The 23,580-nt window shown below is 37.2% G+C and overlaps 1 protein-coding gene across 1 annotated transcript in view; it reads left to right on the top strand.

Annotated features, from left to right (window-relative positions):
- Window positions 1–23,580, top strand: part of LOC107086931 (usherin-like) — a gene marked incomplete at its 3' end in the record, with an annotated part of 93,161 nt that overhangs the window by 23,879 nt on the left and 45,702 nt on the right. The window contains exons 6-12 of the mRNA XM_015378222.1: window positions 5,815–5,950; window positions 12,263–12,326; window positions 13,037–13,138; window positions 13,973–14,162; window positions 18,066–18,277; window positions 19,341–19,562; window positions 21,973–22,066. Coding sequence (XP_015233708.1) covers window positions 5,815–5,950; window positions 12,263–12,326; window positions 13,037–13,138; window positions 13,973–14,162; window positions 18,066–18,277; window positions 19,341–19,562; window positions 21,973–22,066 — 1,020 coding nt within the window. The remainder of the gene's footprint in view (window positions 1–5,814; window positions 5,951–12,262; window positions 12,327–13,036; window positions 13,139–13,972; window positions 14,163–18,065; window positions 18,278–19,340; window positions 19,563–21,972; window positions 22,067–23,580) is intronic.

The following is a 23,580-nucleotide window of genomic DNA, read 5'->3' as shown; positions in this document are numbered from 1 at the left end:
CCAATTGAAGCAGTTTTTTTTTCACAGGTTACATATCACATGTACTGCTGTCTGGGCATAGGGACAGTTTTAGCCAATATGACAAAAAGTGATTTTTAAAAACTTACAGACTTCAGCTTTAAATGGATTTGGAAAAAAAAAAGTTGCTTTTGCCTAACATTTAAGCTGTTAAAAAAAAAAAAAAAGAGAGACAAACCCACGCCCTGAGTGTCTCTTACTGAACCAGTATGCTCGGGCTTAAGTAGCTAGGCTGTGCAACCATCATTGTTTTATGAGTAACTTTCTACTTGGTCTACACCTAAGAATCTTTTTCTCTTTCATCAGACACTATAGTTGCAGATATTTGTGGGGACAGCTTAATTAGCTTAGAGCTCATTTAAAACAGGGACATTTGGTCACATTAGTGCTCATCATGTTGTGAAAGCTTATTGCGATGGAGCTTATCAGCTGAGCATGTGAGCAGCACCGTATTATAGCTGCAGAGCATCGGCTCCTTGTCTGTGTTGTATGCCATCACTCAGATCGCCAATGTGCTGTGGCTCTTTCCGTTCAGCTTGAATTGGCTGCACCCATCAGTCTAGATCAGGGGTAGGCAATTCTGGCTCCTGAGGGCCAGTATTCTGCAACTTTTAGATATGCCTTTGATTCAACACCTGAATCAAGTAATAAGATGATTCCATTGACTCTGGAAGAACTGACTGCATACTGAGGAAATATATCAGCCATTTGATTCAAGTGTGTTGGACTAGGGTGAATCTAAAAATTGCAGGACACCAGCCCCCAGGAACTGGAATTGGCCACCCCTGGTCTAGATGTATTTGACTTGATACTGATCAGTTAATGCTTGAAATGTCTGGTGTTGACTTCTCAGTTAAACAAGTTTAGCACTGTTTTTGTTTCATGTCTTTTTTTAAATCTCTTTGTACTAGATACTCTTTGGTTGGTTTATGTGATCCCTATTAAAAACTTTCTGATGTTTTGTTGACTAATTTGAGACAGTACTAATAAGACTTAATTGACTGCATTATTTAAACAGCTTCTTTATTCCAGAAAAAAAAGGCCAAACTAAACTGAGAATTTTAGTTAAAAAATGCTGGACAGAAGAAAAGACAAAAAAATGGGAGGAAAGTGTTTGTGAAAGCTAACAAAGGAGATTTTCAAAGGGTGCGTGGTGGCTAAGAAAGATGAAGTACTTCAGGATTCATTTACATCAATCCTGACAAGTCCCTCACATCTCCCCAAGAGCCTTGCAGCTCTGGCTCAGAGATTCTTAAAGAGGGTCTCTCCCTCAAGCTCCCTCTCTTTGCTCTGACTGTTCATTTTCTCCCTCCTGTCTCTTTTCTCTTTCCTTTTTTTCATATTCGCTCCAGAACCCTTTCTTGTGCTCTTATGCGCTTGCCAGTCTTCAATCAGCCATCATGAAAGTGTCTGTCAGAGCGTCTTAACTATCCTCTGAGAGGCAGACACTTGTCGGGGCCTGCCTTCATCCCCTAAAGGCGTTTTTTGACTTGGACTTATTTCCCTCCTCACACCTTTTCAACTCCCCTAAAGAGCTGACAACAAGTGAGAGCGACAGGGCAAGATAAACATAAGGGAGAAAGACAAGAACAAAGATTAGAAAAAGTAGTGCATTGAGTTGGAAGAAAAGATAAAAATGGAGATGAAAAACTGGAAAATTAAATGAGTGAAAAAAGTGGAAAAATGAGAGTAAGGTCAGGTAAGCAAGTGGCCTTATGATGAGGAGAAAGAACAAAGGAAGGTGGAATATTCCAGAGGAGAAGAGAATTTGATGAGGGGGAATAAGGGGATTCAAGTGAAACAGGGGGAGTCACATTTATCAGTGCACCCACAGTGAGTTTCTCAAATGTAGAGTTTAGAGATTTGTCTGTAGGAAGTGATAGCTTGAGCACATTAAAGCTTTTTTTCTGGTTGGAGGTTTTATGATCGTATAGGTGGTGGACTTCCTTCTTAGAGAAGTACCCTTCCTTTGTCCTGTGTTTGATGTGAAAGGAAGCTGCTCCTACAGTACTTTAACAGTGTTGACAACCATATTATGTTATTGCACATTTATGAACTGATTAAAAAGGAAAAGAGAAAAAGACTGGAGCGAAGAACTTTAGTCAGACACAAAGCTAATTCGCAGCTCATGCAGTAGAGCATGTGGCTTTTTCTGCTTAATAGGAAATGAGCTTGAAGATTGGCTCACACATAAGCATAAATGTGTATACATATTGTTCAGAAACCTTTAAAGAAGCACAAACACACAAACCTAACCTTAAATACAATTTTGTTGTCAGTTTACCACACGTCAGATCAAGTCATTTTACAGGGAAAATTCAAACAGACCATACAGTCAGACTGGCTAAAAGTTTTCTATCCAAAAATACCCCAGCTTACTGCATTAATTCATTGACTCGACAGCAATCCCTCACATCTAGCATATATGTAGTGAAATTGGAGAGGAAAAACTCAGTGTTGACAGGAAAAAACCTCCATTAGAACCAGGCCCATTGTGAGCAGCCATCTGCCGAGGGTGACTGGGGTTTAAAGAGAGAGAAGCAGACAGAAAAAAAGTCAAATACAAGATGTAACTGTTTATTAGCTCCACTGGTGGCCCATCCAGGAAAGACAAAGCCAAAGAGATGAGCTCCCATGTCAAAGGATTAAAAAGAGCACATGCAGTAAGTCACAGTAAAAGAAACAACACTACACTTCAGCGTCTATAAACAAAGATTGATGGGAGTAGAACTGCTAATATTTCTCCAGGATGTTGCCACTGCCAAACATTGTACAGACCAGATGAAAACTACTGACGGGAAAAGCAGGTAGAGCAAAAAGTTAGGGGTTGAACTAACAGAAAGAAAAAAGCTATATGGACAAAAGTTATGCAATCTATACAGGAACTAACAATTACTGCAGAATGGGAGAATAGAGAAAGAAGGAAGCTGAATTATGAAATGTGGTCCCTATGTCATCCAGCAGTCTAAGCATAACTACAGAAAGTAGCTTTGGATAACCTGAGCCACTCTAAATGTGGGGGTTATCAAAAAGGAAGGTTTTAAGTCTAGCCTTAAAAGTAGACAGGGTGTCTGCCTCATGGACTAAGACTGATAATTGGTTCCACAGAAGAGGAGCCTAATGAATAATTGCTCTGCCTCCAATTCTACTTTTAGAAATTCTAGGAACCACTAGTAAACCTGCAGATTGAGAGCAAGGCACGCAATGTGGAGCTGAACAATCGGACCTCTGATATGAGATGAAGCTTGCCTGTTTTCGGCAGGGCCTGAAATTAACAATCAGTACTCATAAATTGCGATTGAATTTATATTTGGTGAGTTAATGCCAGAGCACCATTCGCCACAATGAGTGTAAATGTTTGGACCACAGTTACATTTCCGTCATGTCCTTTCATCTTTTATTTTGGTAAGTCTCCCCTCTGTCCCTTAGTTGCTCTGCTGTCTGTTCCTCATACGCACATAGAAAGACGTGCGTACAGAGAGCACATCCCCAACACTACGTCATTTAACATTACCACTGCCACTAGGCAAACTGTGGAAGTATATACCGTAATGACCCGAATATAGGCGACCTTGATTATAAAACCCCCTCTTTTCAGGACCAGTTTTTAGGGACAAAACAAAAAGACTAAAAAGAAAAAAAAGTGCGCAGTCAGAAAGCGGTCAAAATGTTTTCTTTATTGCACTTTTAGATTTTATATTTTCAGATTCAAACCCTTTTCTTTTTAGTTTAAAATTCCCTTTTCAGATTCAGGATTTTTTTTTTTACACTTTCAAATATTTTTTTTTTTTCACATTCAAATTTTTACTCCAATCTGACTGGAGTGGGTGGGAAAACATGATTCTCAGCTTGCAGCAGCACTTGAGATATGTCCCATTCCATGTTGTATTCATGGACTGTTGGAACTCCAACTTCTTGGGCAACATGTTCTATGCAGTATTTATTTGACTTTTTTGGGAAAAATCCTGTAAAAAATATTACATTAAAGACATTCACACTTGAACTGTCACTAACTATCATTCTAGGGTTGGTTAATATATATATATATATATATATATATATATATCTTCACTCATCACTGGAACTGTATCCAGGGTTGGACTCGTACCCGGACTGGCCATAGGGAGAATTGGGAGTATTCCCGAAGCGCCGGCCTGGGATTGGCCTGCTGGCCCTCCGTCTCTCCCTTTTTTTTTCTTCTTTACTTTAAAGTCTGCCGGAGCAGCGGGTTCCTGTCAGAGAGAGGGACAGACCAGGCCACTTTGGCCAGTAGCATTTGAAGAGGGAAAGACAATTTGTTTATTTCATTTAACTACTGCCCCAACAGTCCGTATCAACCACACAGACAGCAGCGTGTGGAGGAAGAGGTGTGTGACATGTGTCTGGTGCCAGCTGCCGCTGTGATGTGTGTATCTAGTGAGGGGTGCAAGTGAGGATAAGAAGCAATGGACCCGGTCTTAGAATGTGGTAAAAGAGAGAGGAAAGACGGCGTAGAGAGGGAGAGAGGCAAAAAAAAGCCGCTGGATTTTTGTTTGCCATTCAAAGGTGGTGATGGTAATGACATGACTTCTGCTGGTGCTTCAGGAGAAGTAGAGCATTTGGGAGAAGGTACAGAAACAGAACCTTTCTACAAGTGACATGAACACCACCAAACAATACCATGTGACATGAATGGCTCTTAGCTGTAATAATGGCTTTCTTGGCACTACAGCGTTATTCTATTAAGTGACTTTGTTGTTTAATTTTTCTGTCAGTTGCTGACTTGAAGTTAAGTATCCTAGTTCAAGCATTAAAGTTTGTTTATTCCAACCTTAGATTTACTGTAGATTGGGGTTTATTACTATTACCCGGTATGATGATTTCCACTGAGGCATAATATGACATTATATAACTATATATAGCTCTAACCTTGGCTCTACTTATTATGTAAAATCTTTATTATCTTAGCATTTATTTTTTTTTTATAAATGTCTGCTTTCCTTCTCAAATAAAAAAAAAAACACAAATATTTTTGCTTGGAAGTTAGTAAGGAATCTAAATAAATACAAATACAATTCTATTTTAAACCTGTATTTATAAAAATAGAGCTGCCCTATAATCACATTTCAATTTGATTAATTAGTAACAAAAATTATAGTCAGACTGACTTAATTTGGTTTGCTTTGTTTTCATCAAGACGTTTGAGCTTATTGATGAGCTCCTATAGCTCTGTGAGAAACAGCTGATACCAGACTGTTCTCTACATCCAGTCAGTACCTCTACCTGGTTTTGATGTGTGTCAAAGTTGAAAGTGAACTCAAATATATAAGAAAAACTTACTCTTTGGTTGATAAAAGCTTGTTTAATTTTTCGGTTGGATTCTCTAAAAGCAAAACCGATCCCAACTCCATTTTATTTCACTACCTAAGAAATCAGTCATGTCAGGGTGCCCTGGTTACATGACTGACTCCTGGCCTGAAAAAATCTCCCAGTCCAGCCCTGGTCAGACTAATGTTGAAGAGGTGCCGTAGAATCCCATAGAGCTGCTCTGCACGGGTATCCAGACTCTTCAGGCTTACTCCATCAGGATCTGCTGACTTATGATGATTGAATCTTTCCAGTTGCCTCTTTACTGGACTTCTAAAGACAGACAGGTGAAAGGTGGTTAACATTTACCGTATGTAGCAAATGAAGAGCCCTATTTTTTGTAGTTTGGAGATTATATTTTTTGTTTCCTGTTAAATGCACAAATGTGAATATTTTTTGAAGTAATAAGTTGTGTGCATTTAATGTAAATAATATTACTTTGATTTACAGATCTACGACAGGCATGCAAGTCTTTTTCTTGATGGACTTGAAGATGACCAAACACCGTTTGACACAAAACATCTGATGAGCCCACTTTCTGATATCGACGAGTATGGTGACATGTGGGTGGGACTTAGCTCCAATGGTAAGAATTTCTGTTTTAGGACTTTTGTGATCTTTGGGCTTTCTTCTGGAAATGTGCAATTTCTAGGATCAGTCCCTAATGTTTAAAAAAAAAAAAAAAAACTTTTTTTGCCCTGATCATGCAGGGCAAAGAACTAAACAAGAGACATGTAAACATGTTTTAAATGGTTCCCAGAAAGTGACCACACTTAATTTCCTTTTGAGAAATATAGATGAAAATTAAACAACTGCAATGTCTCACATGGACACTGTGGTATCAGTACTTGACTAAGGAATCAAGTAAAACAATACATCTGCAATCTGCTGCAAAAGAGAGATAATACAATAGATAACATTCATTAAAAAAATCCTATTTTTTTTAGTAACTTTCAGAACTATAGATATTGAGATGAAGTAATGTTAGATGAAATGTTTTATGATGCTATACCTGCCTATGTGCTGTTTATTACACATAACTTAATTTGTGGACATCTTTGATTTCTTTGTATGTGTGAATTGCATGGATTGTAACTGATAAATGGTGAAAATGTCACGATGATGGCACCTCTAGAAATATATTTACTGAGATAAATGGTATTATTTTACCCGCTGTATATATACACCGTGCCCCCACCAATTGACAAAATTATTGTTGCTAGAGGCTCTGTTCATTGTTTGGACCAATGAAGTAATGCCACCTGAGTTGCAGAGGAACTGACCTCCAAAAATAAGCTACTTAAAGCAAACGAAACATAGGTTGTATTTTAGTTTTACTTCTCAATCGAATGAAACTTATTAATATTTAGACATGTTTATATCAGTACTTTAGTTAAATCTTTTGGTACACTTCCATGTTATTAAAACTACCAAAACTGCTGTAACCCAGGTTTCAAAAGCTGTTTCCGTATTACCCTTGCCCTAAAAGGGGAAATGGGCAAGAGGTTTTCTGCATTAGCCAACTACTGTCACTGTACTGTGCTTCCCTAACTGCCCTCCAACCAAAATTGAAATGGAATTTTATATGAATTTTTTTTTCCCAGTGACAATGTTCAACATATACTTAATGTTTCTTCTTTGCTTTGTAGTCATACAGGAAATAAATTGCCCAAGAGTATTTCAGATCTGTTCGTCTTAATATGGTGCCAATGATTACTTCACCTCAGTTTTCCTTTCTGGCCTTTATCCTCTTTTAACTACATATCTGTGATTGATTCATGAAGCCTATGAGCCATTTCAAAGTCAATAGCAGAGAAACGGAGAGAAAAATGATATCCGTTTAACTCTAGAGTGATAAACGAGTGTTTTTGTTCTCGTTTATCAGTCATTGATTCCTAGTTCACAGCAGGTAGCATCTGATCAGCTGAAGATCACATCAGAAAGGTTGATCAATGAAAGTGATTGGCTCAGGACGGCACAAGTGTGTGTGTGTTTGTATCCTTTGTGTGTAAGAAAAGGAGGTTGCTGAACCCAGGGGGAGTGCCTGGAATTCTGATCTGAAGATTAATTATGCAAATACTGATCAGCTGTATCGATTAACAACCATGTCTGTTTTTGATTTTGTACCTGTTTATTGAAATTTCCAAACACAAGTAGTCAGGAAGGAGCCTTATACCCCAAAGGTAGTGGAGTGTAATTTAAAGGCAGAAAGCAGCAATCAGTGCTAGCTGAACATTCTTACTTAGTAAGACTAATCAATATATTGAATTGAGGAACTTGAATTGATGATACTTTTATGCATGGGCAAGGGTAATATTTTGTATTTTCCATGCAGTTAATATACTGTATGATATCTATAGCTTTTCACTGCCTTTGATCCCCAAATCGGACAAAGGGAGGGTTATACCTATTCTTAACAGACCTTTCTATAATTCACAATTTTAATTTTCTTTTTAAACATTTTTTTGAATTTTTTCCTAAACCCTAATTTTTCTGATTTTCCAACTAAAGCGCCGGACACATCATACTTTTTTTGGCTAGGGTTTATCTACTACCTACATTCCCATCAGGGTTGAGAGGGAATGGAGCGAGTGGAATATGCAAACTGTTAACACTCAACCTGGATCTCGACCACAGTCAATCAAATAATTTGAATTTCTTTGACTGAATCTAGTCGCATTTAGGTAGGTTAATGATCGCTGAACTGACTGGAAGGATGTTTAAATGCAGTAAATGTAAAATTAGTGCGGGACATAACATGATCAGCAAGCAATTTTTTTTCAAATAATATGCATAATATCAAAAACATTATACTCTAGAGAACATTAACTTTTAATATCATATAACTAATAACTGAAACTCACACTGAGCAGCATATACAGTGCTAAAAATATTTCAAAATACAACAGAAAGAAATTACTTTAGACAAGCAAGATAACTTCATTTTAACACTCACTATAGAATATCACAAACAACCCTTCTCTTCAAAGGGCCATAAAGTCACAACTTTTTACAAGACCTAGAAAATCTTTCTCAAGGCTGGAAACCTGGTCAGTCAAGTCAGCATTGGGGATCAATTTTTTGGGCATCATCCACATTTTATCACTTTATTAGCACGTGTTAGCACTGCAGACTGTATTTTGGACTGCTGTGATGATGGGAATTATGTTTTGGTTTAACCTTCCCTCATTAAAGAAGAAAATGTATAAAATGGTTTTCACTAGTATGGTAGGAATAAAGTAAAAGGGTCACGATTAGAAATGGTAAGTTATTACTGAAAAGTCCAGCAGATATCACATTTTCATAAAGATTTTTTTTAAACGCCTCTCATACAGTGTGCATCTTAAGTTTTGTCTCTTAGTCATTAAAACATTTAATGACGGATGCAAAATTTGCACTAAATGAATAAACAATCTTCTGATATATCTTTTCAATATGTTATGTTATATATATATATATGTTATATATGTTATATAATATATATGTTTCAATATGAGCTGCTTCGTTTTTTAACAATATACAAAAAATACAATAAGACACAATTGAATACCATCAATTTAAAACACACAGAAAGAAGAGACCAACACAGACAGTAGGGAATTAGAGCTTATACCTTGCATCATTCCAGTAACAATAGGGAGAGTGCTTTTCCGTGGAAGATATAATCCCATTTCCACACACTAAAGAAATCCTGAGCCAAAGCCTAAGGCTGCACACTTACATCCCAGAACACTCGCTCACACTCTCTCTGTTTTCCATGCACAAGCCACACTCTAAACATTACCCAAAACACACACACATGTATACAGTGGATAGGCACACAAACTAGAGACTCTCTCAAGTGTAAATAAAGGCACACATTTACAAACTACACACATTCTTGTGCTAAACCAAGGATAATTTTTGGAATCCACAAGGTAAAGCCACTAACACAGAAATGCACACTTTTACAGGCTTAACATGGCAGGGGTTCTGTCAGTGCTTAAAGACGTTATCCAGTTCCTAAGACTTAGTCAAACTAGAAGGAAGTTGTTTGAACAGAAAAAGACTTTGTTCCTCTCAGGGCCACCATCACCAGCATCATCTCTGTTGGTCTCTTACTCCCAAGTTATCATTTTTGCATTGCTTAGTGTGGAGATGTGAGTTAACTGTACTGTTTAGTATGACAGAGTCTCTGGTGTATCCCCATGTGCACCCAGACAGTTTTCCATTGTGTTTGAAGTATTCCAGCACAATCAATCCTTTGAAAAAGTGTTTATCTTGCATTTTATAGAAATTTGAATTTTTTTTTTATATTTTCTCTGTTCTTTATTTTTTTTGTATCTTTTTTGGGAGGACACTTAAAATATGCCATTCTATCTGTCAATACTTAGACCATATGGTATACACTGCATTAATAGGATATGCATGAGTGCCTCCCAAGAATAAAACCTCTTCCCGGAATGATGCACCAGAAAGCCAAAACAGTTTGTTGAAGACAAGAAGACTAAAGGCATGGATAATTGGAGCCATTTCCTGTTGGTAGAGCAGGAAAGGCAAATTTAGTTTAGATTGTGTTAAGGTGGCAAACAGGCAAGTAGAACAAAGACAAGTGTGTCTTGCCTACAACCTACTGTAGCATGATGTTGGGAGTGTCATGGTTTGGGGCAGCATTAGAGATTCCCAGCTCTGGATGGGTCATTGCAGAAACCATGAATGCGAACATTTAAGCCTGGTTTATGCTCAGAAACCAGGTCGTCTGTGTGTGTGTCGCAGTTAACGCAGATACACTATGCATATTTCCTGTTTGGTACCTAATGGCTGAAACTCTGGCTGTAATGCTGTCCACAGTAGCTGACACACCTTGGACACTATCCTAAACACTGTGCAGTATATTAGCTTGTAGTTTTGTACAACGGTCTGTTGGTTTGCACCCGAAGCCAAAACATGTAGCACCACGGCCAGTCTTTCGGGAACACTCACGGGTGAACTGTGTGTTGTCCAGTGTTGGATGAGGTGTTGTAGACGGCGAACAAGCTCGTCAAACTGACACATAAACATCCAAAATCCTAGCTAGTTAATGATTTTGCCTCTTGCGTTGTGGTGTGGGATAACACAGCGCAAATCATGCTACAAAGTTGAGCATAAATCAAAATTATTTGCGTCATACCTGCGACAAGCTCACTGCAACACAGTGTTGCTGGAGTATACACAGCCCTTTACTCTGACATACTGAAGCAGAGAATACTGAAGCAGAGAATGTCAGGAGTGTACTCACTTAAGCTACATTCACACAGCAGCCTGAAGTGACCCAATCCGATTTCTTTGCCCATATGCATCCTGTATCTGATCTTTTCATGGCAGTCTGAATAACACAGATCAGATTTTTTCCAATGCGACCCAGGCCACATGGCTAGGTTGTCCTGAATACGATTTGGATATGATCTTTTTAAATGCGACCTGTGTGTGAACGGCCAGGTCGCATTCATCCGGCCTGAACAACATTAATACCCGACAAAGGTCACTATTCGGCATCTTGCTATGCAGTAGGGGGAAGAAAAAGAACAAACATGACAGAAGATAATGCTAAGAGTAGTAGTTATGTTTAACCACGATTGTGTTTTTATGGTTGGAAAAGATCACTATATGCGCTCCTGCAAAACCATCCATGTTTACTTCCCTAAGCACAGAGCTCGCTGGCTTGTGACGTCATTGTGTCCTCTGCTGCGCATGCGGGACACTTGCGTTGTATGAATGCAGTTCACACAGGAGATCACTGAAAAATCGGATTTCACAAAAAAATTTGAATTGCGCATTAAGGCCAGCAGTTTGATCGTAACCTTAGTTTTTTTTTTTATCTTAAAACATTGTTCCAATCAATATCTGTGTAATAAAATTATTATATTAGTTTTTTTTTCAAATATTTTATCTAGGAAAAAAAGTTTTAAAACTTTTCTGTTTGTTAATAATCGAGGTTTATACAGAAAGCCAAATGCCAAAAGTGTGCGAAGCAGTAATCAAAGCAAAAGATGGCTACTTCAAAGAACCTAGAATATAAGACATATTTCCAGTTCTTTCACACTTTTTTGTTAAGTATATAATTCCATATGTGTTAATTCATAGTTTTGATGCCTTCAGTGTGAATCTACAATCTACCACTCTTTGAATGAGAAGGTGTGTCCAAACTTTTGGTCTGTACTGTACTTACACCAGATTTAGCAAAATAATATTTTGCAAAACCTGTATTTTTTGCATGTTAATTTGCATGGATTTTTTCCATAGCACAAATGTTATTTAAGAGAATATATTTACCCACAGTATTTGTTGTACAGTATTTGTACCTTTGCAGCTATTTTGAAGATAAACCCAAAACCTTCTTATCAGAAGGTCTGACAGTTATTCATAAAGTTTACAAAACTTTTATATTGAATAAAAACTGACTACATTTTTTGTATTAATGTGGATGATACTGATGGTCTGTATTTATTCAGACAAAATGACTTAAATATTTTCAGCTGCCTTTTTTTCTCCAAACCAACATTATATATAAAAAGATTTATCTCCAATTGGTTGTCTATGTCACAATCACAAGATGGATTTGAGAAAAATATATGATTATACCTCATGGTCCTTTAATCAGCTTAAATCAGACTATCATTATTACACCAATCAATTTGCCCTCAAAGGCCTGTTGCTCTCCAGTGGAGACAATTGAGCTCTGTTGCAGACCCTGTTTGACTTTGTGTTAAAATCTTCACCATTATAGGCAGCAGTTGGCAGCCTTAGTTGGCAGGTTTTAAGAAACTGATAAGATAATCTTCTACAGTAAATACTATGAAATCCTCTCACTAACTGCATTCTGGAAGAAACCCATTAACACCTTCTTTAGATCCATTTAACTCTGCTTTTATCTCTGCAGGGTCTAATCAGTTCATTGGGCGGATGCAGGACTTTAGATATTATCCTACTACACTGACCAACAGGTGAGTTGTATAGGGATTTTTTGTAAACATCTGCTGGGATAAAATATTCAGCTGAATTGATCTTTTTAACTCATCATGAATATATTTGGGACAAAAGTAAAGGAGAAACATACAGTACTGAAAGGAAAACAAAGGCCTAAAAATAGCTAATCATTGCATGTTTAGATCCCTGTTGGCACAAGCTTATTTTATAAAAAATTAATAATAATAAGTCAACATGTTCTCCTAAATTTTGTCCAAAAATTTAGGTTCAAAGCCTCTTTTCAAGAAAGACGTTCAATAGGAGCCTAAGGTTTAGTTATTTACAGTTAAAATGCATCTGAGCAGGCAAGAATGGTAGTCATAGAGGCAAGTTGGGAAATGGTTTGATTTGGATGAGGATGCATGGAGTTCTGCTGTAACAAACAACCTGACTTTTTGTTCCACAAGTTAAGCATGGTTCTATCTTTACTTCTTTAAGCATAAATGATCAGTCCCAAGTTAGCGTGCTGATTGTTTTTGTAGCAATGTAGCAGAATAATGCGGCACACCTATGTAAGTGTTTTATTTATAGCAGATTATTGACCAATCTGTTATAAAATGTTTCATTTATTAATTTGAAAATATGCATCAGTGTGAAGATCATATTATATCATATTTATATCTCATGTAATTTGGGCAGAACTTGGTGCTTCAATAATGTTTGATGTTGCTGTTTGCTGCTTCAACAGAGAAATAGTCCAGTTGTATTCCGGAGTCATGCCAAAGCTGCATGTCCACTCTGAGTGCCGCTGTCCTTCCAGCCATCCCAGAGTACATCCATTAGTTGAGAGGTGAAGTACAACATCATCTGTTCAGTTGAACTCAAATTAGCGCTGTAAAAATTGTTAAAATGAGCCATTTGTGATTAGATGCATTTACTACACTAATTCTCTGGATAAAACGGGAAGCATATTCCTGTTTTTTTAAGAACAGCTGTATTTAATATCTAGAGCAGAGGTCTTCAACATGGGGTCCACGACCCCTAGGTGGTCCACAGAGGTACTGCATGGGGTCCCCCTGCAATTATTTCCACTAGTTGAAATGTCTTTAAATATACGTTAATGTGATTTTAATACACTGTGGTAAACAGATAAATGGAGCTAGAAGATGTCTTTCAGTTATTAATGTGCACATTCAGCGACACACAGGAGCTCTGTCCCATTAATGAGGAATCAGAATCCTCATTGATGAAAAATAATGAATGAATAATGATGAATAATCCCAGGGAAAATTTACTTTTGTTACATTACTCCATCTGTAATAGAGTGACTATAGGACCAGTTAGACAAAACACAATTTCATACAGTATATATAATTAGGTGATCCCCGTTTGATCTCGCTATCAGTTTGAGGGGGTCCTTGGCCTGGAAAACGTTGAAGACCCCTGATCTAGAGTGTTTAAAGAGATTAACAAATCATTATATACGTAAATTAAATGCAAATCACACAAATTGAGTTGTTTTATTTTTGCAAATTTAACTGTGATTACATGTGTTACTACATTTGTTTTCAGTGAAGTAAAATCTTTTAAAAGTTTTTTTATTTTAGTTTTTTAAACTGAAGAAAAATTTTTGAAATTTGGGTCCAAAAATAGAATTATGATTTTAATTATTCTTTGTCTACAGATACTGTATTCCTAATGCTGTTGAGGACACCACTAATGACAGGGTCTTGAGACTAAACATCAACGCTCATCCACTTAGTTACATTAATGATCAAGATATGGGCACCATGTGGCTGTCTAAGGTCATGAGTTTGCAGGAGCTAGATGACGGAATCACTATTACAGTGGATTTGGCTAATGGACAATATCAGGTAATGCAACTCATATATGACTATTTAATGTGTTTGGAAACCAAAACACTTTATTTTTTGTTTTGTCTAGAGACATTTCACAGAACCACCAGTTTGTACTCTTAGGATGCATTTTGCTGTCATATAAGAAGGCCTTTTATTGTTGGATATTATCATTTTCATGATAATCTTTAAAAAATAGAGCTACCATCTGTTATGGGATCTTAATGGAGATCCTTTGTTTGCGTTTTATGTACAAGTATTTCAATCTGATCAGGAGTTTACTTCAGAACAGGTTCATACCCCAGAAATGTGATTAGTAAACACTGATGTAATTATACTATTAAATAGAATTTGACATGTACTGTATATGGCACAGATTGGTAATAAAGTGTTTAAAAAAGTTAAACCAATAACCTACACAGCACTGATGTTTAGAGGCAAATTGATAGTCTGCAGTGCTATTGGGAGAACACAGCTGATACAGGGGTTGGACGATGAAACTGAAACACCTCTCATTTTAGTGTGGGAGGTTTCATGGCTAAATTGGACCAGCCTGGTGGCCAATCTCATTAATTGCACATTGAACTAATAAGAGCAGAGTGTGAAGGTCCAATTACTGTAGCAGGGTAAGAGCACAGTTTTGCTCAAAGTATTGCAATGCACACAACATTATGGGTGACATTCCAGAGTTCAAAAGAGAACAAATTGTTGGTTCACGTATTGCTGGCGCATCTGTGACCAAGACAGCAAGTCTTTGTGATGTATCTAGAGCCGGGGTATCCAGGGTAATGTCAGCATACCACCAAGAAGGACTAACGGTTCTGGTTCTGGTCGGGTCCAACTGAAACAATGGGATGGTTAGCTCACGATTGAGCAGTTAGCTTCAGCAACACGTGACTCGTTCAGTCTGCAGTGAGCATTAGCATTCACTCTTAATACCATCAGCAGTTAAATCAGAAAGCTTATTTCAAATAAAAACACCAACACGACTTTCTATTCTACCTAGTTTATCGAGCACTTATTTAGCATCAGATGGAAAGGAGGGGAAGGATGAGGTTACTGATTTGGTTCGGTGGAATAAAGGCCCTCAGCTCAGTATGGTTTTCTGCAGACCCGTCTTCGGTCTAGTCCATTCATCCGACACCAGCTCAAAGAGATTTGGATAAATCCGATGCAATAATAAGAGGAGATTTGCAAAGGGTTATTTTTATAAATCACGGTAGCACGGGACGTCTCCCTCTTTAGCTATGCTAGTTAGCTCGTAGCCCCGGTCTCCAACAGCACCTCCTTGGTGCTTCTGCGTCTCTCCGTTATAGGCAGTCGTGGTCCGGCGGCTTCTAACGACTCCTTCGGCGAACAACGATCAGGGCCCTGTTTTTCGGCGGTTAACAGAGCTGGATTAGCTCTTCTCTGTCTCTGCTGCAGCAGGCTTCAGGAACACTTTGTTCAACTCTATTTGAATCGCAGGAAATGGGGGGAGTGTCCGGTCTAGTGGTTAGGGCATAGGGCTTTGAATCCTGATGTTGTTAGTCGATCCCCCACTCCCACAGACTGTCACTCAGGCTCCCTGAGCAAGACCCTTAACCCCACACTGCTCCCCGGGCGCCGCACAATGGCAGCCCACTGCTCCGCAAGGGGACGGGTTAAATGCAGCTAAATGAAGTAATTTCACTCTGGGATTATTAGAGTATATAAAAAAAAAAAAAAAGAAAGAAAAAGGCAGTCTGACTCGGTCCAGCGAGTGCAGACTTCTCCGGAGGGATGGTTTTTACTTAGTGTAGCCTTTAGCTGGAAGCGCTTTGTCTAGCCTTCAGCAACACAGAGCCACCGGCAAATACAGCACCGCTAATACAGGAAGCTAGTCGTTTTAAAACCTACACCAGAGGGGTGTGTCTTCAGAGGGGCATAGTTCCTGTTACATCAGCGACAATGGATCACACCATTATATGCAACATTTCTGTGTGTTGATGTAAAAAGTAGTTCTCTGTTGTATAGCTAAAATACAGAGGGACAGAGAATTAAAAAATACAGGCAAACTATTGGATTAAGGTATTGTTATTAGAAGACCCTGTCCTCCTCTTTTTTGTATGTGTACGGCCTATGTGCATGGTTATGTATTTTTTTTGCTTGTGGGGTCAGTTTCCAAGGAAAATGCTACTTAGTGGGGACTTGTGGGAACCAAAAATGGATCCCCATGAGGAGAAGTTCTCTTCTTGGGTTGGGGTTAGATTTAGGACTAAAGCATGAATTAATTTGAGGTTAGGTGTAACGTTTGGTATGTGTTGGCAAGTTAGGTTGTTGGTTTGAGTTAGGGAAATGAATGGAAGGCAATGGAAAGCCCCTGGAAGGATACCAGGACATAACGTTTGTTTGTAGGGGGTGCAATATTTTAGAGGCTGTCCTCATGTGGCTGCTCAACTCAAAACTCAACATAAAAGACACTTTCTGAAGTCAGGGGTATTTGAGTTTGTGTGTGAGTGGGTTTTCACAGCCTTAGTGGCTTAATGTACTCCCTGCTGTGTAACCCAGAGTCCCGGCCCGCTGGAGTGGCAGATAAGACTCATACGCACAAATGTGCTCATAGGTTATATGTGATAGAACTCACATCCTTATGTTTGCTAAAATATACAAGTAATGTGGCATTGTCTACTGTAAATCTTTGAAATAAAAACTTGGATGGGAGCCAAGCAGTGACATTTAATATGAACATTATTACATTTGACATGATAGAAAGTAGCTTCTCTACATGGATATAAAAAAAAAAATCATCTTTCATTTGTACTAAAATAAATACATTGTGGTGAGTACAACTGTTGTCAAAGGGTACAGGGTCGCTTTAGAAGTGAAAGTCTGGTTCTTAAAATATTTATATATATATATATATATATATATATATATATATATATATATAGAGATAGATAGATAGATAATTTTAACGTGCACAAACACACAACAAAGGTTGCAGTATTTCATTACTATAACTATAAGGTGCAGATTTAAAATTCTGGAAATAATTAAACCCTAGCTTGAACCAAGGCCAGTTTTTTTTATATAGCACATTCAGTTTTTCCGCTATACATAATTGATTGTGGTGCACTGCACAGCAAATTAAAAGCTGCCACACCTTCAGAATGAAAATAATTTTTTTTTTACTCGATAGAGATATTTAATAGGAGGAACCTCAGATGGACCCTTGGGGAACGCTACATGTAACATTTGTGGTCCCTGGTATAAAGTTACCCACTCTCAGAAAAAAAAGACCTTTACCAGAAAAGCACAACCAATTTTCCATACTAGGTGATCAACAGTGCCAAACGCTGCACTAAGGTCCAGTAGTACCAGCAGTGTGGTTCTTCCACAGCCTGCATTTATACAAATGTCATTGAACACCTTGCCATGGGCAGACTACAAAAATATGTGATTGTGCAATGTGTGATGATTTGCATTAGGGTTGTCAAAAGTATCGATACTCAAAAAAGTATCGATACTGAAACGTTGTATCCGGATACAATACTCATTTTCAAAAGTATCGAGTACCAGTCGCACCTAAACAGTCATTCATCTAAAGTGCAGAATAGAGGAAAATGCACTTTCTGAACACTGTGTGATCGAATAATTCTGTGCACTTTTCAGTTTCAGACTTTTTTTGTAACAGTTGCAGCTGCTGAGAATTATTTTTGTTTCTTAACCGGTTTGGCTAGTGTTATTGTTATGTGTGCAAAGCATAGCCAAGTAAGGAAAACTTAATTTTAATTTTGTAAGTTTTTTATCAAGCTTGCTAAATACTGTGCACAGAAAACAACCTCAAAATGTTGTTCTTATTGTTTATTGTATTTATTTATTTATTGTATTTTAATTATTAATCAAAATATTTCAGTTGAAATACTAATTTCTGTAATTTTTTATCACTTTCTATATCAGGTGTTCTACGTTATAGTGCAGTTTCGGGGGCCTTTGCCTGAGTCAGTTTTGATTCAGAGACAGAAGCTTCCTTTTTCTGAGCAGGAGATGGATATGACAGAGCAATCCTGGTTAGATTGGCAGTATATGGCCAGAAACTGCAATGTTTTTGATATGCAGAACAATGGACCATTACCAAGACCAGACTCTGTCAACTGCCAGCAAATGCCCAGGTTGGTAAACTATATTGACTAAGATTTGAAGAACATGTCTGTATAGCATTAACGTATCAGGTACCTTAATTTTGAGTATGTTTGTTGTTTGGATCATTGGCACTTTCCAGGCACCTTAATGATGAAATGTTAATTACTTAAGAATTACACAACGCAATTTTCAGGATTCTTTTTATAATTTCCAAAACTCACAGCTGAAAAGTATCTGATAAAAATGAAAGAGACCAACAAGGTCTGCAAGTGGGAAAACCTGCTGTATATGTTTTATTAGGGTTTTTATTTGTCAAGTCATCCACTGGGATTATTATTTGTATCACACACGAGTCTGAATTAATGCAATGGGCCTCCGCTGCTCTCTGCATGCAGTGGGTTTTTGACTGGAGAGGAGTGCACAGTCTGCTTTGCTGCTCCAAATTTTATCTGTAAAAGAAAAGTTTGGATTTCTGAGAAAGTGTTAGTCCCACCCATGGCAAGAATGAGGATAGCAATTTTAACGTTAAAAAAAGAGACTTTGACTGTAGACCATAAAGTTAGACAATAATTAAAATAGCATAAATTTTCTTAGCTAAAATATGTTTCAAATTTGAAAACAAGATTTTTGCATTGCAGCCAATTCTGATTCAGCGTGCAACAAAGCATGTCCATGTCGAGTACTTGATCTATAAAACTTAGCCAGATTCATATTTTTCATAATTTACTGTTCGAAAAGTTAATCTTCGATTTATTTTTCTCACACTGGCCCACTATCTGCAATGCTGTTCTGTAACTAGAAAAAAGAGATAACGTTCACATCCCTTGTGTATATATTTGTAGGAAATGGGAATGTACAAATCAGTTTGCCGAGTTTGGAATGAATGAAAAAACAGAATCGGCAAGTTTGACCTGAAATAAAAAGTTGAAATTGGTAGCACTCAGGAAAACCAGGAAAGCAGTGTTTCTCTAATTTCAGAGAGGATTTTTTTTTTTATTCAGATTTTGAGATAGTGTTTTAATTCTTTCATCTATAAATACTGTTTGTTTTTTTTTTACTTTGTTACACTAATTCTTTTTTTTTGTACACCAGTGATGTGCCACTTTTAGGAGGTAATATCACCTTTAGTCTCCTGACCACACAGCCACATCCGAGGCCAGGATATAATGACTTCTATAAAACTCCTGGCCTGCAAGAGATGGTGCTAGCTTCCCAGGTCAGAATACATATGAAAGGACAATACCACACCGGAGCAGATGGAGTCGACCAGCGACACAGACACTTTGCCATAAGTGAGATCACAATCAGTGGCAGGTAAAAGTCTTTGAAGATATACTGTCTGTCTTAGTATGTTCTTGAAGGTGTCTGATCTTTCAGATAAAGTTAAGCTTTTAATTTGTAGAACTACTAAAGAAAAAACATAAATATTGAGTTGACCAAATGCTAAATATCATTAAAGCTGCATGCAGTGTTAAACACCTCCCTTACCTCCACACCGTAATGGCATGAGTCACCATCATGGGTGTTCTGAAATCCTGTCCCACAACCTCTGCTTCTCACCTCTAGGCAATGTTACATCCTTTGATATTATGTTCAATCAGGCTTAGTTTAACACAAGCGCGAAGTCCTCAAAATCTCATGGAGATTTTAGTCTCTTCCAGTTTATAACATCTGAAGCCTTTCATTAGCGGTCAATCTTCATCAGAACTTGTTACTTTGTCCTCAGTGAGTGGCGGTGGGTGGGCTTTAGATGTTTTCAATTTGCCATTGCAATATGTTAAACAGTCAGTCATCAGGAAGCACATACAATTTAGTGTGGATCTGATAATGCACCTGGGTCCTATAGCTGTTTAAATATTCTAGAGGGTGGCAAAGCAATTTTGGTAGTTCTGGTTCCAAATTCTCTTGTTAGAAAAAAAAATATTTGTAGAATAAAATAAATAAAAAAGTTTAAAGAGTCAGGATTTTTCATTATTTACGTCATTTTTATCATATCAAAGCCAATATAAATGTCATAATTGGTTAAAAGAAACATTGGAGAACCGATTTGTAAGAAGTGAGTGAGCACAGCTGAGAAAAAAATATTCCACACAGACTGTTGGGATTCAGCAGAGCTTTTTGAGAGTAATTGTGAACACATCTTTTCATTACACTGACATTGTGACTGACATAGTGACTGTCTTTTATGACTGTGGTAATTATAGGATTATGCAGGAGGCAATCATCTTCTTTCTCTCCTTCTCCCTCCCTCTAAGCTGTTTTAATTAGTAGCTTGTTACAGTGAAGTAGGAGAAACAGATTTAATGCTGCTGAAACCTCATCTGTGCGATCTTCATTCATGCATGTCACTCCTTTCTGTTTAATTCGTCTTCCGTATTTTTTTTTTCTTTTGGTAAAGCATGTAAACATTAATATTGGAGGAGAATGAAAAGTGATATTATTAGGGATGCACAGACTTGCACATTGCGATATCTGCTTAAGCAGATTGCTGGTGTGAAGATTTTCAATGATATTTAAAATGTGTTTCCTTTTGAAAGTAAAAGGTGAAATATTTAACTGAATCTTTGATTTTTTGTCTCATGTTCTTTATGATGGTGGACTGTTTTTATTCAATGCCCACACATGGGAGACCGTAAAAATATTTCGCAATTAAATTCATTCATGTTATTTTATATTTAATCAAATAAGTTTTGGACTGTCATTTGTTCTGTGAACACATGCCCAACCAGCTGTGTTTTAGGACAACAAATGAGAGTTTGACTCAAGCTCAAATCATGGTCAAACAGTAACTGCACACATATGGAGTAAAGGCATAACAACTTCCATTCAAAATATGAGAATTTATTCACAAAATATAATTCAACTCCAGGCCAAACATATTCCACGCAAAAGCATACTGTAGCATAAAGATGAAAGGCACAACTTTGCATCCTAAATACAAGAACAGGAGGGGAAGGAGATAGAATGAAAAATGTAGAGGCATTAAAAATCCTGATCAGTCCAGATTCTGTGCTGTGTATTTTGTCTTTAGTGTTTGAAATATATGAGGATGGGCCATATTTATGCCATAAACGTCAGCATCATTACTCAGGTTTGACAAAAATCTGTTACCCACGGCATTAATTGCATTTACAATATAATTGCAATTTAACTAAACACAATTTCTAAATCGCAGAGGCACTCAATTTAAATCACATTACATTGAACTAGAATAAGATGATACATATCTCACTGCAGCTTTAGGTGGCAGTAATATTCTTGAAGTGGGTTTTTCGCCACACAGAATGGAAGAAACAGTTGCAGTTAGCATGCAAATTTAGGCTTGTGGACAATCCACAACTTTTAATGGTTACCCTTTGTTCTGTGGCTAAACGTTTAAAGTCTCTGGCTAATGTTTTAAGAAATATTTGTTTGTTGTTTTTTTCTGTTAGCGGGATTACTTTAAAACTTATGAACAAATTTTAAGGAGTTTTATACTATTCTAAGGAAACAAATCATTTGAGTTTGGTAATAATCCAGATCATGTGTGAGTTTTAGTTTTAGGTGTAAGTCATAATAAGGGGCAAAATTAGCTGCTTGGCAGGGGTCTGCACTATCAATGGTTTTCTAGTCTTTGTATTTTTTTTTTTCATTGTAAAATGTATTTTTAATTTCCGTTGCATAAGTAGCTTTCACTATTTTTTATATTTATTCTAACACCATGACCCAACTTTTCCCTGAACAGATGTGAGTGTCACGGCCATGCAGATCAGTGTGACACCAGTGTGACCCCTTACCGCTGTCTGTGTCTACCTGAGAGCCACACCGTCGGAAATAATGTGAGTAACAACTGCTCAATAATTATATCATATAGATAAAGCTGACCTCACATGCACTATGACATCGCTCTACACAACTATTTGTGATAAAAACCTTCCAAGTTCATTTTGAAAAGTCTCACCTATTTAAATACAGAACCATCACACTTTTATGCTTTAACGGGGGGTTTAGATGCAACTATAAATGTCTGAATTAGATCCAAGCATCTTAAAGCATGTAGAGGTTACTGTATAGATCCGGCAGGGCTCAAAATAGAAAGAGAGAGAAAATCCCTGTGGGCAAAAACTTCTCAGGGTTCTGATTAATCACTTTTTAACATCAGGGGAACTTTTAAGGAATTACAACAAAATACATGATTTTTTTAAATGTAAATAAATTTCTTCTTTTTTCCCTCGCAAATTTAATTCTTCTTATCCTTAAAAAATGTTTAAACTATTGCCCTTAGTTTTTTTAAAGTTTTGACTGCAAATTAAGAGGGCGCTTTTTAATCGCTCTTTGTAGACCTCAACTATTCGTTGTTTGCAGAGTACTTGAACCGTTTTATGACATAATGTCAATAAAAATGCATAAAAGTTTAATTACTTTCCCATGCACTGTCGTAGAAAGGAACTTTCCCCCTTGGTGTTTTGGAATCTAATTGGCTGAACTTTTTTGTTTAGCAGATTTAGGTCATGGATTTACAATGCCATTATCCCCCCTTTATTAAAACCTACTATGAAAGCTAAAAATATATCTAGTTAGGTAGGTTAGAATTCTATTTGCTTAGCTCAGTTAGCACCTGGTTTTAACAGAAAATCAAACTGTAAAGTGACCTATTCAGTGACAGATCAGAGCCTCTTAAGTTATATAGAGGTTTGGAGAAGGCAGCTCCGACCGAGCATCTGTACTCCACATTTGATTATAATCTTAATTTAATATACCTCAGCTCAAGCTAATACTTGGGTAAAAATTTACACTATTGTTACATTAACATCTGCAAAATTTCACTGTCCCAATCTAAATCTTGATTCATTGGAATTCAAAATCTCTGCTTACATCTGATAAAGATTGTCTGTACATGAACAAGTGATTGAGCAGATTCCATCAGTTAAACATGCATGAAACGGTCTAATTTATCAGAAAAAAAGGTGGAAAAACGTAACACTAACGTTGCACACATGCACAATGGAGATGATCTTACTCCAAAGATCCGAACGGGTCAGGACATGGACGCCAATCAGAATAGTGATTGGAGAAATACACCTCTCTTTTTACAAGTGAAATTTCTTTCCCACTCAGACCAAATCGGTTTAGATGAAATGTATTTGATCTGATCAGGCCTTCACTGCGATAATATTTCTCCTTGTAAACTTTAGACAGACAATTCAGGCTAAAATTAAAATAAATAATAAAGTAAAACTTAGATATCATTAACAGAAAATTAATTGGAAAAAAAGAAACACATGACCAATAACTGTAGAGGTGGATACAATTAATACAACATTAGCAGCACTTGAGTCCTTCAATTGTGTGC

The sequence above is a fragment of the Cyprinodon variegatus genome, unplaced genomic scaffold (genome assembly GCF_000732505.1).
Source record: "Cyprinodon variegatus isolate N-32 unplaced genomic scaffold, C_variegatus-1.0 Scaffold167, whole genome shotgun sequence".
NCBI classification, from domain to species: Eukaryota; Metazoa; Chordata; class Actinopteri; order Cyprinodontiformes; family Cyprinodontidae; genus Cyprinodon; species Cyprinodon variegatus.
This window is presented reverse-complemented; position numbering and strand designations above follow the sequence as displayed.